The sequence below is a fragment of the Rhinopithecus bieti genome, unplaced genomic scaffold (genome assembly GCF_001698545.2).
Source record: "Rhinopithecus bieti isolate Rb0 unplaced genomic scaffold, ASM169854v2 scaffold_41644, whole genome shotgun sequence".
In the NCBI taxonomy this organism is placed as follows: Eukaryota; Metazoa; Chordata; class Mammalia; order Primates; family Cercopithecidae; genus Rhinopithecus; species Rhinopithecus bieti.
This window is the reverse complement of record NW_016817838.1, coordinates 1,381,340-1,399,990: the sequence shown is the minus strand read 5'-3', so window position 1 is coordinate 1,399,990 and position 18,651 is coordinate 1,381,340. Positions and strand designations below refer to the sequence as shown.

Below are 18,651 nucleotides of genomic sequence, written 5' to 3'. Positions count from 1 at the left end.
TTGTTCTATCACAAACTTATTTTGGGCAAGTCACTCAAGCCCTCGATAGGTAAGATAGTCCCTGAAAGCATTCCAGCCAAGTCCACCCCAGGAGGGAGCCACCGCTTGGAAGGACAGAGCTGAACATGCCACTCAAAGGAAAAGCACTTAGAACCACTCTAGTCAGTCTTCTCTAATTTTATTACAGGGCATGTTGGGGACAGGGGAGGGAAGTGGCAGAGGAAGGACAGGAGGGCAGCCAGGGGCCCTCTCCCACCCTGAGCCTCAAGGCCTGGTGGGGGACAGGAACTACAGAGGCATCAGACGAGGCCTCAGAAAGCCCAGGCCATCAGCATTTTCCACGGGACCAGGCTGGCTCAATGTGGAATTGACTCTCCCAGAGCAGCGGGAGAAGCGTTTGCATGGGCTCCCCTGCCCTCCCACCAGTGCCTGACAGGATGCAGGAGGCGCAGAGAACATCAGGTGCCCTCCCTCCCAGTAAAGGGCATGAGGGATGGGGGCACTTCCTCCCAGGACACAGGGAGCCTGGCTGAGCTGGCTGGCTCATGCCTGGCCTGGAGGTCAGAGGGGAGTGAGACACTCTGGTTTAAAAGGCCTTCCTTTCCATTTTGGGGAAAACAGGCAGGGAGATAGGCGATGGTGCTGTGCCAAAAAACACCCCCAAATCCAGACGCAGGCTTTGGAGCCACATGTGGGTTTGAATCTGAACTCCACCTGGCTGAGTGACCCTGGGCAAGTCACTTCACCTCCCTGAGACTCAAGTTTCATCAAGATGGGAACAATGAGCATCTGCCTCACAAGCTTGTCATGAGGATTAAGTGAGAAAGTGCATGTAACATTAGCAATGATTGGATAATACAAAATGAAGAACAAGGTTGGGCGTGTGGCTCACGCCTGTAATCCCAGCAATTTGGGAGGCTGAGGCGGATGGATCACCTGAGGTCAGGAGTTCCAGACCAGCCTGACCAATATGGTGAAACCCCATCTCTACTAAAAATACAAAAATTAGCTGGGTGTGGTGGCATGCACCTGTAATCCCAGCTACTCGGGAGGCTGAGGCAGAATTGCTTGAACCGGGGCGGGCGGGGGGCGGGTTGCAGCGAGCCAAGATCACACCATAGCACTCCAGCCTGAGTGACAGAGCAAGACTCCATCTCAAAACAATACAAAACAAAATTGAGAACAAGACTGGCTGGGGAAGGTTCAGTGAACACGCCCAAGGCAAGCGGGGTAACTCGGCGAATAGAAGGCCCAGGAGTGGCTGCAGAGATGTCTGCCTTCCTTCTTCCGCTGCCAGGTTTAAGAGTGAGCCCCACGGTGGTGTGGGGGGGGTGGGGAGAACTGGAGGCTGGGAGCGGGCAAGCCAGGGGGGTGGGAGGGGAGGGGGAGTAGGGATTTCTGACTTCAAGGGTCTTCATGAAAGAGTGCGGGTGCGCCCGTGGGCCTGCGTGGAGAGGATGGGACAGTGCTGGGGGGTCGTGGGTCCTCTGAGGACTGTTTTTAAAAAGCTGAAGAGGAGAAGGAAGAGGGGACTATTTCTTCCCATAGGTGCAGCTGCAAAGACATCAAGCTGGACCCATCGAGGATTTCGGATTCAGCCATCATGGGGCTGCTGCCGGGGAAGCCACTGCCCCTCCTTTCTCCTCAGCACTGGGGTTATAAAAAAATACCTACAAACCATGAGAAAGTTTGTATAAAAACACTTTTCTGCACATATAAAAAGAAAGACTGGCCGTGGTCAGTGGCTCAGGACGTGGACCAAAGTCCCAAGAGTGGCCAAGGGGAGTCCGTGGTGCCCCAGTGGTAGAAGAGCTAGCCTGGGGCACCCCTGGTTGCCGGGACAGCGCCGGCTCTGGAGAAGGCTGTGGTCTTTGGCCGGGCTGTGCTTCTGTGGATGCGAGGTCTGAGGGGCAGGAGGGGCGGCAGAAGCGCTGGCTCCCGCAGTCCTGCGGAGACCCTATGCTAAGGTAGGTGGTGGGAGTGCTTTGGCTCTAGGCCTCGGGAACCCCCTTAGTGCGCCCCATTGCTAAAGGCAGAAGCCCCTTCACAGTAAACTTCCCCAGACATCTGGTCAGTGGCGTGGTCAGGGAAGCCGCAGGGGGTCCAGTCTGATTTCCACTTCGATGGAGGGTTCTGCCCAGAGGCTCCGAAGACTGGCTCCTACTGAGACCGACCCCAACTGGGGACATCAGGCACAGGAGGGCAACCCAGGGTATGGCCGGGAACGAAGGCTCTAGGTAAACAGGAGAGCCGCCTTGGAAGCCTGGCCCCTCGCGGCTGGGGCTTCTTGATGTTTCCTGTGGGAAGGGCTGAAAGCAAGGAGAAGGTGGTGGCCCTGTCTTCCTAGCCTGCTCCTCCTTCCATTCTTCACCCAACAAGGGCCTAGACTGTGCGGCTCACTGGAAAAGGTCCAGAGAGTTCACCCAGGCCCTGATCTGGGGGTGCCAAGCAGCTTTCCAGAGCCAAATGGGTAGGGAGAGCGGAGAGTGACAGTCAGAGCTAGAGGTTCCTCTGCCCAGCCAGCCCAGACACCCCTTGTCTACCCGCCACCATGGAGCCAAGGCTGTGGTGGCCACCCTCAGTGGAGTTTGTACCCCCAAGGCAGCCTAGGAGTGGGGTGGGAGTGGGCGGCATCTGCAGTCTGAAATGGGCTGAGGAACACTCTGGCTCTGGGGTGCGGGGGCCTGTGTATCAGATCCCGTCCGGCCCCGCAGGCACTCTAGGGCTGGAGGAGGGGCAGGCCACGCCGGAGTCCCTCCTTCAGGAACTGCATGTAGGTGGCCGTGGATGGGTCTTCAAAGGTGGATGAGAAGCTGAAGAGATTGCTCTCAACTTCCTCGGGCTTCATGGAGGTGATGTCCAAGAAGTAGTTGGCATTGATGTGGTGGACCTGGGAGAAGGGCTGGGTGAGGAGAGTGGGACGGAGGGGGGCCCCCAGGCTCCCTGTGCCCTCTGCTGTATGGGGAGAAGCAGGGACGCTATCAGGCCTTGACTGTCCTTGTCTGAGGTGGATGGTGGGCAGGCAGTGCTGCCGGAAGCCCTCGCCAGCACCTGACACCACCTCATCACCCAGTGGCTGACGAGGGGGCACCTCCCTGCCTTGCCTACCAGGTGAAAACCCAACACTTTCCAACATCACCTCTTCACTAGCCCTCCACCTCCACCCCCCGAAATGACCTCTCTCCTCTGTTCCTGTGGCCCCAGACTCCATCCTGAACTCCGTGCTCACTTCTCTCACTGGGGCCTCACACACCACGGGCCTCTCGCTCCAGACAGTGAGCTCTTTCAGCACAGGGCCATGTCTTCATCTTTGTGCCTGGCAGAGTAGGTGCCCAGCAGATGAACAGACGAATGAATCAGCATTCAACCAACATTCATATGAGTGGGAGGCCTGGTTCTCCCAAGCAGGCCCAGCCTCATCCAGTTCCCCAACACCATCTCATCACCCTGTGCCTGGGACAGCAGATGCCTTCTGCCTGGTTCCCTTTACTTTGCACTGAGCCCTCACTGGACACCTTGCCCGTGACAGCCCCTGCTCCTGAACTGCTCCCAAGATCCTGAGGAAGCTGGCCTCCTCCTACAGTCCTGGATCCCACACTAACCATGCCTTGGGACTTAAAGTATAAGGGGTCGCTTTGATCAGAAGAGCTGGAGATCTGGGGCTCAAGGGCAGGCCTTGGTTCAAAGCCAGCTGCACTTAATTAACTGCAACATTTGTCCAGTCTCTGAACCTTTCTGGGCCTCTTTCCTTGTTTATAAAATGGGCATTCATGATCATCCGTCTCCCAAAACTGCTGTGAGGCCCCCGTGAGAAGACTTGCTGAGTGCTAAGGGCCCTGAGGGAGACGTGGGGTCTTGCACCTTGGCTCAGGGCCCTCTTCTGGTCTTCTCTGTCACAAGGTCCGGCTACTCCCTCCCCTTCCATCCCAGGACTGGCTGCCATGGTCCAAGGCCAGCCTTCCCTTCCAGGCCGTGTTTCTAGCGAGGCGCTGACTCTGCCTCGGGACTATGCTCGCTGCTGCACAGCCCCCGATGACCAACACCTGCGTCACGATTCCTGTTTCTACATGGGGACAACAGAGGCTTAGACTGGGTAAGAGACCAGCTTGAGGCTTTGCAGCCAGGAAGTGGCAGGGCCAGACCCGAAACCGATGAAGCCTGCACATCCACGCCCCCTGCTGGTTGCTCCCTGGGCCCCGTGGGGTCTGGGTGGGCGTGCCTACCACGGTGCCATTGGGCAGGCAGATCATCATCTCCACTGGGAAGCTGTACTTCTCCAGGTGCAGGCCAGCCAGCTTCTGATGGGACGGGTTCTCCTGGTTGTTCTGTGGGGACAGTTGCATACTCCTGATGCCGCGGCCCCCACCACTGTTCAGGAGGCTCCTGTTCCTGCCCACCTGCTGGCTCACCTGCAGCTCCTCCAGCTCCTTCACCAGGGACCAGGTGCTGATGAAGCTCTCGTTGAGCAGGGTGAGGATGGGCGAACTTTCCAGGACAGTCTCCCGGAGAGTCCGCCCTGAACCTGTTCAGGAAGAGGAAAAAGCTGGAAGACAGAAGTGTGAGGCGCCCCCACATCTTGCTGCGGTGCAATCTTGCTTTGGGGAGACCTCACGGGCTGCACAACAGTCTCTGCACCCAGGTGAAATAACAGATTCAAAGAGCCTGAGGCAGAGTAGGTACTGAATAAATGGAAGTTGGAATTAACATCCATAATACACCTGCATCCTGGGCTGAGATTAGGGTTAGGGGTTCTACCTGGCCCCGGGGACTTGCAGACAGTGACAGCTTCTTCAATAAACGTTCTATGTCCCAGGGCCTTTGCACAGGCTGTTCCTCTACCTGGAACACTCCATCTGGTCACTTGACAAACTCCTACTCATCCTTCAGTCTCAGCGGAAATATCACTGTCTTCACAAAGCCTTCCCTGACCCCCAGCTATACACTCTGGTGCCACTCTGGACTGTCCCCTGTAGAACACTCACCATGCTTGTACTGATTCACTCGGTGTCTGCCTTTGCACTGTGTCTCCCCCTTTGAGGGCAGGGACCTCTTCTGACTTCCTCCCTGTGGGACGCCAGCACCCAGTCCACTGCTACACTGATGGCTGACAGGGTGAGGGCGGGGCACTGTTTCATTCATCTTTGTGCCCACTGCCAGACACCCAAAGAACATTGCATCTAGGAGGTCTCTGGTGAATTTTCTGAATAAATTAACGCAAGACCAGCCTCTGGCCCGATTTTCCCTCTTACACGTATGTAAGTGTATATACACTTAGACTTCACAGTGTATGCGGTACTTTCACCCCCATGTCCACAGCTCTGAGAGGTAAGTGTATTATCCCTTCTTACTATTGAGAACACTGAGGCTCGGGGAGGGGAAGACACTTGGTCAAGGTTACCAAGCTGACAATGGCTGAGTTTGAACCCAGTCTGCCAGGGCCCTTTCTTCAGCATCTGGTAGCTCCCACTGGGCTCAGCACAGAAACTCCCAGGCCCTCACCCCACGCCCCTACCCTGGGCAGTCCCCAGGGCCCTCATGACTCAACGGGAGAGTCCCATTGGTCTCAGAGTCTCCGGTACCCAACAAGGTGTGGACTTTTCCCCCTGCTCCCCTTAGATTCAGCCGGGCCCCTCACCTCAGCAGGACTGGTCGTCCAGGGCCCCCCACAGCAGGATCGAGTGCACCAGCTTGTTCTCAGCCTTGGCTCGGTCGAAGGCCTCAGTGAACGGCAAGTAGGAGACCTGGGGCCACGCCGAGACAGAGCGAAGCCATCATCAAAGCGGCCAGGGTCCCGCTCGGGCTGTGAGTCTGCAGTGTGTGCAAGTATGTGTGTGTGTGTACGTGTGAGTTTGTGTGTAGGCAAATATATTTGTGTGTGTACATGTTTGTGTATATGTACATTTGTATGTGTATGTATATGTTTGTATATATGTGTGTATATGTGTGTGTGTATGTATGTTAGTGTGTTTGTATGTGTGTGTGAAGGGGGTGCTGCTGAGCCAGGGGATGGATGTCTCCTCCAAGTTCTATTTATTATTATTATTTTCATTTATTTTTTCTTTGAGATGGAGTCTCACTCTGTTGCCCAGGCTGGAGTGCAGTGGTGCCATCATAGCTCACTGCAGCCTTGAACTCCTGGGCTCAAGCAGTCCTCCTGCCTCGGCCTCCCCAAAGGTTTAGTACTACAGGTGCGTGCTAACACCACCCCCAGGTAATTAAAAAATTTTTTTGTAGATATGGGGTCTCGCTATGTTGCCCAGACTGCTCTTGAACTCCTGGCCACAAGTGATTCTCTGCCTCAGCCTCCCAAAGTTTTGGATGATAGGTATGAGCCATTGGACCCGGCCTCTTCCTCTAAGTTCTGAATGGCAGCAGGGAAGCCCCGCTGGCACACGCTGGGAGCAACAGTGAGACAGCCTCAGTAGCAAGCCCTGAACACACGCCAGCACCTGTGCCCAGCTGCTGCTCCACAGCTCCCAGCCTCTGCCCGTGCAGCCTGACCCTGGCCTTCACCCCTGCCCAGCCTCACCTTCTTGAAGGGGTACATGGCCACCTCCAGGCGCCGGGCAGCCTCCTCCCAGCTCAGCTCCTGCTGCCACTTGATCTCCTCAAACACAAACTGCAGGGACTCCCCCGAGGGCAGGTGGCTGTCGATCACGCTGCCATCCTCATCCAGGATCACCGAGGGCACTGAGGGGCCCATGGCCTCCAGCTCCATCTGGGCCAGAGGTCATTGGTGGGGGGAAGGCTCAGAGATGGGCAAGAATCCTCAGGGGCTCCCTGAGAGACCCTCCAAGATGCTCCACTCATTGCAGAGGAAGGGCGGGGCCCTACAGCGAGCCCACCTGGATGGGAGCCTCCTGTGCGCTCACCTGGGGTATGTAGCCGATGTCCACCTCCATGTTGCTGCTTTCACTGGCCCCATAAAGCCACTCCATGTCCACATTCAGAGACCTGGGGATGGCCAGGGCAGAGTGACACCATCATCAAAGCCCATTATCTGTGTCACATTTTATCTCACATAATACCTGCAATTGTCTCCATTTTCCAGATGAGGACACTGAGGCTTCTCAAGGTGAACACCTGCTCTCAGAGCCACTGGGATTCTGGCTGCAGAGTCCTGGCCCTCTCTCCACCAGGCTGCCCGTTCCTAAGGCACTGGAGCCACTTCACCGTCCGCCGGCCCTGCCCCTCACAATCCACAAAGGGCCTGCACAGCCATGGCCCATGTATTCTCCAGGACCCTTCGAGGCAGAGAGATGGCCAGTGCCTCACGGTGGGTCACAGGGTGGGGCAGGAATGAAAATGAGCACCGTGGTCCCTGCATAGGCCTCTGACGGGCAGCAGGATATCTGAGCCGAGCAGTGCAATCTGCAGGTCCGCCGCACGGGGGAGCCCCAGCACTGACAAACCACCACCTCCACAGCAGGTGGTGCAGAGGGCAGAGCTAGGTACCCCCCGGGGGCCAGCAGTCCCTGATGCCTGGTCCTCAGACATGAGCCCAGGAGCAGCTGGTCCTGGAGCTGGTCACTGCCTCTCTCCTTCTGTCCCATACAGTCCAGGTTGGGGCAGGTGTGCCTAGCCCAAGGGCTGGCACTTTGACTGGGAAGCCCCTGCTCTGCCCACCCTGGGGAGGGAGGGAAGCCATCCCCACTCCTGGGGCAATTTTCTCTTCCCATGTTATCCCAACCATCCTCTCACGCCTGCCCTGTGGGGGAAATATATCAGGAGTCAGTCTCCCATCTGGCAGATGAGGAAACAGGCCTACAGAGGGCCAGGGCCTTGCCCACAGCCACACAGCCAGTGGGTGCCACAGTTGAGACGTAACTGCAGACCTCCTGGCTCCCAGCCAGGTCTTGTCCCTGTAGAGCGGTCACTCAGGCCCACTAGGTGGCCACTTGCTATCAGTTAGGAATCTGGACAGACTTGAAGCCAGAGCCTCTTGGGTCCTCTACTCTGCTGACAGGTGGCCAGCCCTGAGGAGGTGAGGCAGGCAGGTGGCTGGTGCAGCACTGTCCCAGAAGCCTCTCCGGGGCTCTGCAGCAGTGGAGGGCCTGCCCTCGGCCTTTGCCTGTGCTGTTCCTCTACCTAGCGAAACCCTCAGAGCCCCTTGTCTCTGCTGAGATGACCTTCTTCTGAGAAGCCTTCCTGGACCCCACAGCTGGGTCCCTGCCTAGCTGCTGGCCTTCCCCTTGGTGGCACGCACAGGCTGCGATTACAGCTCTGATTAGGGCCTGTCAGCAGTGTCAAGGCAGGGAGGCCCAGCTTCAGGAAGAGTCTATGGGCTGCTGCACTGGGTCCCAGGCACAGAGGTGGAGGGCCAGGCCACGGGGTGCCTGGGAAGAGCTGGTGGGTGATCAGCTCATCCTCTTGCCTGCCTCATGCCGCCTCCTCCCACGCCAGCCCCACGAGATGGGCTCTGGGGAGCAAAGGAAGGGGCAGAGACAGAAGAGGTCCCTAGGCTTCTGGAGCTGGAGAGCAGGACAAGCTGTAGGAGGGAGCCAAGGCTGGGCCAAGGTCAAGCTCCCACCTGTGGTTGGGCACGAAGAGCCGGAAGTCGCGGACGTGGGTGGCGTCTTTCGAGAGGATGATGTGGCCGGTGAACTGACCAGGGGAGAACCAGAAGGGGAAGTCGGGCGGCTCACTGAGCTGGAACTCGGCATGGATCCTGTGTGAAGGGAATCTCCTGCAGCAGAGCTGCCCACCTTCTCCCCAGGAGCCCGGGAAGCCTTGGCCAGACTCATCAGGGAGAGGAGGCTGAGTGTGTAGGTGGAGGTGGATGGGCCAGGGGCAGCAGCAAGGCCCTCCAAATGCTGCTTGTCCTTCGAGGCCCAGGTCACATGTCCCTCCTCCAGAAGCCCTGCCTGGACCCCCTCCCTGAGCCCCCACAGCTTCTGGAGGGCATGTGTGACTGGATGTCCTTCCCACTTCTGTGTGGATGGCACAGCCATGGCTACCAGCCCCGTGCCAAGCAAGTTCCACAGCTTTTTCTTTCGGAACCCTCACATGTCCTACGAGGAAGTCAGCAGCACCCCGATCCACAGGTGAGAAAACTGAGGCTCAGAGAGCCAAAGCTGCTTGCCCGAGATGGCAGGGGGAGGAGAGACAGAGTTGGGGGGCTCAAGCCAGGCCCTCCCCTCTGGGCGCTAAACCATCTGTGCCTCCCGGAAGCTCCAGGCTGGCTGTGTGGCCCACTCACCGGAACATCACGGTGTAGTAGAAGTCATTGATGGCAGTCAGGCAGGCCACGGCCCCCTGAGGGGCAAAGCGGGTCTTCACAAAGGGCCGAGGGTGGAACATGCTCAGGAGCCGGTGGATGATGACCTGGGGGCGGTGGGAGGCATGTGCTAGCTTGCCGGGTCCCGCTGAGCCTGGATCCGCTGGGGTGGGGGTCAGCCCAGACCCAAAGGCCCAGGGACCCCATGGGGAGGGGGCAGGTCCAGAGGGAGGCAGAGAGCAGGTAGGGCAGGCCTGGCACTGGGGTCCAGGCGCAGACAGAGGGGTGGCCACTCCTGGGCTGGGGCAGAGGGCCTCAGGTCACACCCCGGCTGTCCTCACCTCCTTGCCCTTGGGCGGCGGCGGATAGAAGCGGTTGTTGGATAGGTAGCCAGTGAACACGCTCAGCTCACTGGGGATGATCCACCAGGGCTCGCCCAGCTCCTGGCCTGGCGGGGGAAGGAAGGGCTGGAAGTGGCGGGCAGAAAACACTGCACTTGGTGAGGCTGCGGCCGTCCAGTTTCGGAGGCCAGACAGGGCGAGGCGGGAGACCTGGGGCAGGGGAAAGCGAAGCTCCAGATATCTAAGAACCATGACTCCGGGGCCTCGTGTCCCACATGGGTGGAGGCCTCCCGCAAGCCCTGAGCCAGCCCACACCAAGGGAGCAGATGGACCCCAGGCAGTTTCCTGCCCCAGTGATGGCCACAAGCTTAGCAATATTCCACCAGAGAGAGGCTCCTCTCCCTGCTCCAGTGCCTCTGCAGCTCACCCAGGCACAGCCCAGGCCACAGCAGCTCGCTCAAAGGCAGGGTTGGAATGGGGGTGGTGGGGCTCTGTGCCTCACACCATCCCACCTCCCTCCTATGCATAAGCCCATGGGCCAGCCTTGGGAGCCACCACCCTGCCTGGCTTCCCCGGCCTTCCAGCAGCCCTGCTCTCTCCCTCCCCAGTCTCCTCTCCAAGTCTCTTCCCAGGGACTAATGTCCCACTGTTCAGCTCAGGATTTCGGTTTGGAGCTAAGTCCGATGAGGGTGGTGGCCAATCATGTTTGAGGTGAGAGCTCTAGGGTCAAGAGCAGGATGAGACCACAGGGAATGGGAAGGAAGGCCTCCCCCAAAAGGGCCCTGCCTTAAGTACAGACTGCCCCACCTTGGGCAAAAGGCCTTCCCTAAGCCCGAGTCCTCATCAGTGACCTGCCTCGCCTCTGACAAACTGATGGCTTGAAGAGGACACTCAGAGACCACAGAGCTGTCTACACATCAGCCAGCATTTGAGGAACAGCGGTTCCCTCTCCTGTCCCCACCTCCCTGGCAGCAGGAGCTCAGGCTTGGTGGGAGGTGGGAGGAAAGCCGTGCAGGGAGCTCCCGTGGAGAGAGATTTAACAGGCAGTTCTCAAGGCAGAGCTGGCTATGTGGGGCCAGGCTGAGCCCGCCCTGCTGGGTCCTGCTTGTAGGCTGGCCACCCCCTGCAGGGGACCTGCCAGAGATGGGTGCTGGGCTCAGTGGGGCTCTGCTCGGGGGCCAGGGCTGGGGGTGCTATTCTTGCCTCACCCCAGTTCTTGCTGTCTGTGGGGACTCATCTGCTCAGATCAGCCCATCACTGCCAGACCCGTAGAGATGGGTTCCCCACCTCCTTCTGTGGAAGGTCAGACCCGTTTCGACCACTTCCTGGACTCCTGCCTATCTGCTGCACTCTCTCTCCTTGGCTGAGAAGAACATGTTTATTCATTTGTTCATTCAACAAAATGTTTTATGCACCTAATGTATACGAAGTTTCTATCAGAGTACACTATGCAGCCTGTCTTCTTGGAACTTATAGTGGGAGACGGCAAGTAAACAGGAACCAAAATGGGCAGTGCCCTTCCCTGTGAGCTCCTCCTTGGAATTCCCGTCCCTGCCTGAACCTGCAGCGATGAAGTTAAGAAAGCGGCTCCCGGCCAGGCATGGTGGCTCAAGCCTGTAATCCCAGCACTTTGGGAGGCCGAGACGGGCGGATCACGAGGTCAGGAGATCGAGACCATCCTGGCCAACATGGTGAAACCCCGTCTCTACTAAAATACAAAGAAATTAGCCGGGCGAGGTGACAGACACCTGTAGTCCCAGCTACTTGGGAGGCTGAGGCAGAATTGCTTGAACCCAGGAGGTGGAGCTTGCAGTGAGCTGAGATCGTGCCACTGCACTCTAGCCTGGGTGACAGAGTGACACTCCGTTTCCAAAAAAAAAAGAAAGGAAGAAAGGGGCTCCCCAGCACTGCTTCCTTGGGCTGGGCCAGGTGGCAATTCCGCCACAGGCACCAGCCTCACGGTCATTCCCGAGTTTCTTTTGCCGTGTGGCCGCCAGGCTCTAGAGTTGGGCACTGCCAAGGGGCTGCTGGGTGGCGGACATCCAACATCCCCTGGGGGCCTCAACTTCAACATGTGCAGACTGACCTCATTCTCTGCCCCCTTCTCCCTCCCCCGCTACAGTTCCCATCTGGGCGAGCAGCCCACCATGCCCCTGGTCACCAGCCAGAAGCTTAAGTCATCCAACTCCTGCCCACCCATTGTCCATGAGGAGCTGCTCCCTGCCCTTTCTTCCTTCCCCAGCATCCTCCAGGCTGCCCTTACTCTCCATCTCCTCTCCCTCGCCCATCCAGAACTGGTCTTCTTGCCTCCATTTCTCCCCATTCTTCCCATGCCCCGTCCCTGGCCTGGAAAGCCCAGATCTCATGAGCAGGCTGTCTTATTTAAAATCTGCTTGGTGTTCAGCCGCCACAGAATGAAGGCCAAAGGCAGGCAACAAGGCCCTTGGTGGGGTCTGGCACCTTCTCTCCTGGCCCCACTGACCGGGATGCCCCTGCGTGGGTCCTGCATGCCTCCTGGGCCCAGCCACACCAGCCGCCTGGCCTCGGTGACCAGCCTGGCACTCCTGCCTTCAGGCCTCTGTTCGTACTGAAGGGGCGTTGGCTGAGATGAAAAGGCTGGGTCAGTGTGGGCTGGGCACAGAGAGGCAGTGTTCCTGGCAGAGGGAACTGTGTGTGAGAAGGCTCCTAGTTGGAAGAAAGCCTGGGGATTTGGAAGGAAGGAAGTCTGGTGTGGTTGGAACAGAGGAAGCCCACAGAGGGGAGGAGAGAGTGGGAGACAGCGCAAAAGGGCAGGCAGGGGCTGAGGCAGCTTCATGCTGCAATGCGCTCAGGACCCTGTCCAAAGGGCCTCGGGCTGGGGAGGGGCTGGCAAGGAGAACATCTATCCACCTTCTACCTCCACCTTCTCAGGTGCCCTCCCCACCCCACAGCCCTCTGCTGGGGACCAAACCTCAGGTCTAGATCATCAGAGTTAACAGAGTACCTATCAGGAGCTGTACAGGCATCATGCTGTACCCTAGGGGGAAGAGATGGCTGTGTGGGAAGTAATCATCATAGTATGTGGGACAGCTGCACTGACAGGGTCTCTACTGCACTGCTGCTTCCTCCGAGACCCCCCACCTGCGCTCAGTCACCCTGCTGAGCCCTCCTCATCCTGCAGTCTACCAGATGTCACTTCCTCTAGGAAGTCATCCCAGATTCCCCCATCTAGGGTGGAGACTAATGCTTCTCTCTCCTGCTCCCCCAGCAGGCTGTATGCCTGGACAGCAGGGACAACATCACAGCCACATGGACCTCCAGGGCCTGTCATGGGGCCTGGCTCCAGTGGGCACACAGAGGGCAGAGGAAAGAAAGATAAATGGAGCAGAAACTCATCCTCAGGAGACGGATGCACACAGATGATCCCGCTGCGTGTGGTCCCCTACTCACCCCTAGGAAGCCATCTTTGCTCTTGGTCATGGTCTCCGGGAGCAGAGGCTGGAATCGGGCTTCTATGGTGAGTGTCTCCTCGCTAGGGTCAGGGGGCAACTCCTCCTCCTCGTAGCTGGCCGCAGGAGTTGACCCTGTGAGACACAGATCATCGGAGAGGCACTGCCCTTACGCTGCAGGGCTCAGCTCTCCCTGGTCATCCACACTAGCTGGTGATTAATGGAGCCAGGCAGCGGGTGGGGGTAGCTGGGGTGTTAACAGTTAACAATCACCAAAGTAACAACCAGTGTATCACATTTTAGTTTCAGGATAGCCCAGGGAGGCAGATAATAACATTACCAACTGCATTTGAGAAATAAGAAAGTGAAGGTTCAGAGAGGTAAAGTCACTTCCCCAGGTTACATAGCTAGATGATGGAGGAATCAGGATTGAAACCCAGGCCTGTTTTACTTGAAACCCATGACCAACCATGACCCTTTTCTGGGTCTTCTGGGACTGAGAGGAACTCAGTCAAGGGAACCAGAGTAATGAATGAAGCAAGAAACAGAAACAGGCTCTTTGGTGTCATAGGGAGGGCACTGGTTTGGGAGTGAGGAGACCCACTTTCCCCTACTTCTTTGGAGGGAAGGGGAACTGCCCTGGCTGCAGGAGGGGCTGGACTGGCAGTGGCCGGAGTTTATTTCTTGGATCTTTTCCTGCTCAGAGATGTGGCAAGTCTGTAACCTTCCCAGTGTAGAAGGATTCATTTTGAAGGGCTAAGGGAGAAATGATGCCTATTTCAAAAGGGGTGAGTAATAGTCACCGGTAACAAAATGAAGCCGGTGGGGGTGGGGGTGGGTCTTGTCCTGTCTGCCCTCTCAGGGCAGGGTAGTGGTACAGAGATGATGCCTGGCATTTGCTGACTGAATGGCTAGCAGGCTGAACGACGCATTAAACTTCTGGTTCTCAACCGGAAGTCCTCAAAATCACCCAGGATGCCTTTAAACTACAGATGCTCACAGCCCACCTCAGACCTACTGAATCAGAATCTGCAGGGGTGAGAGTCTGGAAACTGCCCTTTTAACGAGCGCTCCCTGCTGCTCCTGATGCAAATCCCTATTCTGAAGAATCACTTATTTCTGTATTTGTAAGTCAACGCAATAAAACTTTCCAACACGCAATCTAGAAACCCAAGAAGGGAGCAACAGGAATATGCAGGGTTATTAGTCGGCCTTGCTTATTCAATTATTTCACTGATATCCCAGATAAATAGTAATAATAATGATTCCTAAGGCAGCTCATGCCTGTAATCCCAGCACTTTGGGAAGCCGAAGCTGGCGGATCACCTGAGGTTAGGAGTTCGAGACCAGCTTGGCCAACATGATGAAACCCCATCTCTACTAAAAATACCAAAACTAGTTGGGCATGGTGGTGCACACCTATAATCCCAGCTTGCTCGGGGGGCTGAGACAGGAGAATCGCTTGAACCCAGGAGGCAGAGGTTGCAGTGAGAGTGAGCCGAGCACTCCAGCCTGGGAGACAGAGTAAGACTCCGTCTCAGAAAAACAACAACAACAACAACAAAAGCAACACAATAATAATAATGATTCCCCCACCACCTAGCTGTATGATCTGGGGAAGGGACTTCACCTCTCTGAGCCTTTACTTTCTCATTTGTCAAATGGAGTTGGTAATAATGTTTTTTTTTTTTTTTTTTTTTTTTGTTGAGACGGAGTCTCGCTCTGTCGCCCAGGCTGGAGTGCAGTGGCCAGATCTCAGCTCACTGCAAGCTCCGCCTCCCGGGTTTACCCCATTCTCCTGCCCCAGCCCCCCGAGGAGCTGGGACTACAGGCCCCCCCCCCCCCCCCCGGCTAGTTTTTTTTTTTTTTTTTTGTATTTTAGTAGAAGACGGGGTTTCACCGTGTTAGCCAGGTATGGTCCTTCGATCTCCTGACCTCGTGATCCGCTCCGTCCTCGGCCTCCAAAGTGCTGGGATTAAGGCTTGAGCCACCGCGCCCCGGCCTAATGTTATTTTTAATTAATAATAATAATACACAGCATTTTAGCCCCTTTGGCCTTTTTTGTTTTTTTTTTTTGTTTTACTTTTTGTTTTTTTTTTTTTTTGAAGACGGAGTCTCACTCTGTTGCCCAGGCTGGAGTGCAGTGGCGCGATCTCGGCCACTGCAAGCTCCGCCTCCCGGGTTCATGCCATTCTCCCCCTCAGCCTCCATGTAGCTGGGACTACAGGCGCCCGCCACCATGCCTGGCTAATTTTTGTATTTTTTAGTAGAACGGGGTTCACCGTGTTAGCCAGGATGGTCTCGATCTCCTGACCTCGTGATCCGCCTGCTTGGCCTCCCAAAGTGCTGCTGGGATTACAGGCGTGAGCCACCGCGCCCAGCTGCCCTTTGGCTTTTTAATGAAAACTTTTATTTCCTGACTTATGAGTAACATTTGCCCATTATAGGCAATTTGTAAAAATTTTAAGGGATAAGGCAGAAAATTAAACACACTCATAACTCTACCAAATAGAACTAGTTGGCTCTATTTCCTGCTTGGATTTGATTTTCCCCCCTTTGATTTCTCAAAACTTGGTCCGTTTTGCATTCACAGCCTAGAGGTAATGGGGTTCACCCTGCTGGAGAAAAAGATTTCTGTGCAAAAAATTAAAAGTGCACCTCAAGCCCAGCAAGCTTTGCTAGCGTGTCATTATGAGAGAACTCTCTGGCCATAAAAAAGGACAAAGAGGTGGCTGTGCAAATGCTCATAAGTGTATGCAAAATAAGAGGTACAGGCAAGACCACAAGGAGACAACCTGCTTATCTGCCCATCTGCTTTCATGACAGAACTGCCTGCCACCGAGAGACATCCATACACATCCACTCCAGCTCATTAGCATTTTCCATCCAACCTTTCTCCTCTAGCAGCGATCACAGGTCACTGGGCCAGCATGGAGCCAACCTACCCAATACACCCCTGAAAAACAGCAGGCCCGTGACAGTGCTTTGGAGCTTATGCACCCGAAACAGCCAGCATGTCTCTTTTGCCTTTCCTATCGATGACTGATTTACACCAGGCAATCTGGGTAACAAGTAGGTGCCGAAGATCCCAAATTCAAGAAATGTCACAAGAAGTTGGAAGAAAATGGACACAGAGGCTGGGGTGATGGTGGGGGCAGCGAGAAAAGCATTTTATAATTCATTAGAATGTTTCAGCCCCTCATCTTTTTTTTTTTTTTTTTTTTTTTTTTTTTTTTTTTTTGAGACGTAGTCTCGCTCTGTCACCCAAGCTGGAGTGCAGTGGCGCGATCTTGGCTCAGTGCAAGCTCCGCCTCCTGGGTTCATGCCATTCTCCTGCCTCCGCCTTCAGCCCCTCATCTTTAACCAAATAAATAAATAAATAATCACTGACTGCATTAGGCAAAAATGATAGCAAGAATGGAATAGGAGACCAGACACAGTGGCTCATGCCTGTAATCCCAGCACTTTGGGAGGCTGAGGCGGGCAGATCACTTGAGGTTAGGAGTTCGAGACTAGCCTGGCTAACGTGGCAAAACCCCATCTCTACTAAAAATACAAAATCAGGACGGTGTTGTGGTAGGTGCCTGTAATCCCAGCTCCTAGGGCGGCTGAGGCAGGAGAATTGCTTGAACCAGGGAGGCAGAAGTTGCAGTGAGCTGAGATCGTACCACTGCACTCCAGCCTGGGTGACACAGCAAGACTCCAGCTCAACAACAACAACAACAAAAAGAATGGAATAGGAATCTGAAAACACCTAAGCAGAGTTTCAGATTTAGTAATAATAGTTACAGCTCCTGGCTGGGCGCGGTGGTTCACACCTGTAATTCCAGCACTTTAGGAGGCCAAGGTAGAAGGATCGTTTGAGCCCAGGAGTTTGAGACCAGCCTAGGCAACGTAGTGAGACTATATCTCTACAAAAATAGAAAAATCAGCTGAGCATGATAGCACATGCCTGTGTCCCAGTTACTCAGGAGACTGAGGCAGGAGGATCAACTGAGCCAGGGAAGTTGAGGCTGCAGTGAGCCGTGATTGCATCACTGCAATCATCCAGTCTGGGTGATAGAACAAGACCCTGTATATATTAAAAAAAAAAGTTGTAGCTGTTGTCTATTGGAAATCTGCATATTCGTCACTGTGCATTTCTTTTCTCTACTCCTGAAACCTGTGAGCTGGTACAGGACCCTGGAGCCAGATGGCCCCAGTTCTAGCCCTGGCTCCCCACCTTTCTAGCTTGGGAAACTGGGAAGCCTGCCTGTGTCTTAGTCTCTCAAACTATTAAACATGGGGATCATGACAGTGTCCATCTCCCAGGGCTACTGTGAGGTGTAAAGAGAGAACCCACATGAAGCACTTAAATGCCTGGCACGGAAGAGGTGGCCAAGGAATGGTTTTTTGGTTTTTTTGGTTTTGCTTTGTTTGTTTTGAGACAGGGTCTCACTCTGTCGCCCAAGCTGGAGTGTAGTGGTGTGATGTCAACTCACTGCAACCTCTGCCTCATGGCCTCAAGTGATCCTCCCACCTCAGCCTCCCAAGTAGCTGGGACTACAGGCATGCGCCACCACACCCGGCTAATTTCTGTATTTTTGTAGGGATGGGGTTTTGCCATGTTGGCCAGGCTGGTCTTGAACTCCTGGGCTCAAACAATCCTTCTGTCTCCCAAAGTGTTGGGATTATAGGCGTGAGCCACCTCACAGACCAAAGAATGTTAACTGTATTATGGTTCACAAGTCTGAGAAAAACAGGCTCAGGGTTGCTGGAGCAGCTCGTCCAAACCACCAGCTACAAAGTGTCAGAGCTGGGAGGAGTCCAGGGCCTCTGAGACCCCAGGGGCTTCCCTCCACTCCAGACAGCCCCTCCTGCTCAGTGAAGACACGGTGGCCAAGGCGCCCTCCTCCCCAGCCGCCAGCCTCTCCTGGTACCTGTTAGCTTCTCAGCAATGGGTTTGAACTCCTCAGGGCTGATGTACATATCCCCGTCAGCGTCCAAGGAGGAAAAGAGAAAAAGGCCATCTGTCCCCAGGGTCTTCAGTGCTGACTCCTGCTTGGGAGGAGAGACTGGGCTGGGCACCAGTTGGTGGCCTCATCTCCTGGTCCCCAACAAGCAGTCGCTTCCGGATGGTGGGAGCCCCTCCTCCCACCATTTTCCTGAGTCCTCCCAGGGCCTCCCGGTCCATCTGCAAATGTCGCCTCTGAACTGCCCCCAGAGCCTCCGGTCCCTCCTGGTCCCTGCTCATCCACTGTTTGTCCCCAGCCCGCCTTTGGCCTGGCCCTGGCTGCTTGGCCCTGTTCCTCCTGCACCTTCTGTCCTCTCCTGTGTCCACTCCTCACTCTCCCAGGGCTCCCCAGTGCCCCTTTCAGACTCTGTGGGTCCCAGCTTCACCGTGTCCAGGTCACCCCCTGGACAGACCCCTCCAGTCTGTCCCAGCTCCACAGTGACCTCCGTTCGCCTCCTCCCCATCAGTCCGGCCCCAGGCTCCCCCACCAGCCTACCGTGTCCCCTCCTTCCCGTGCTCCCCCCATCCGGTCCCCCGTCCCCGTCTCCCTCGACTCGTCCCTGCCCATGTTCCCCTGCTGCCGAGGCTCGGGCCTTCAGTCCCGGCTCCCGCGCCCCGCCCCGGCCTGCTCGGGCCCGGACCTGCCGCGCGGCCGCCTGGGCCTCGGCGTGG

The 18,651-nt window shown here is 56.0% G+C and overlaps 1 protein-coding gene across 1 annotated transcript; it reads right to left on the bottom strand.

The window, feature by feature from the left end:
* Nucleotides 1-161: 161 nt before the first annotated feature.
* SELENON (selenoprotein N) lies at nucleotides 162-18,442 on the bottom strand. Its single transcript, XM_017856142.1, has 11 exons — nucleotides 17,906-18,442; nucleotides 12,988-13,121; nucleotides 9,559-9,768; nucleotides 9,200-9,324; nucleotides 8,531-8,668; nucleotides 6,873-6,954; nucleotides 6,530-6,718; nucleotides 5,636-5,741; nucleotides 4,410-4,522; nucleotides 4,224-4,325; nucleotides 162-2,890 (listed from the first exon to the last, which is right to left on the bottom strand). The coding sequence occupies exons 1-11, from the start codon at nucleotides 17,952-17,954 to the stop codon at nucleotides 2,720-2,722; spliced, it is 1,419 nt and encodes a 472-aa protein (XP_017711631.1). The 5' UTR covers nucleotides 17,955-18,442; the 3' UTR covers nucleotides 162-2,719.
* Nucleotides 18,443-18,651: the final 209 nt, after the last annotated feature.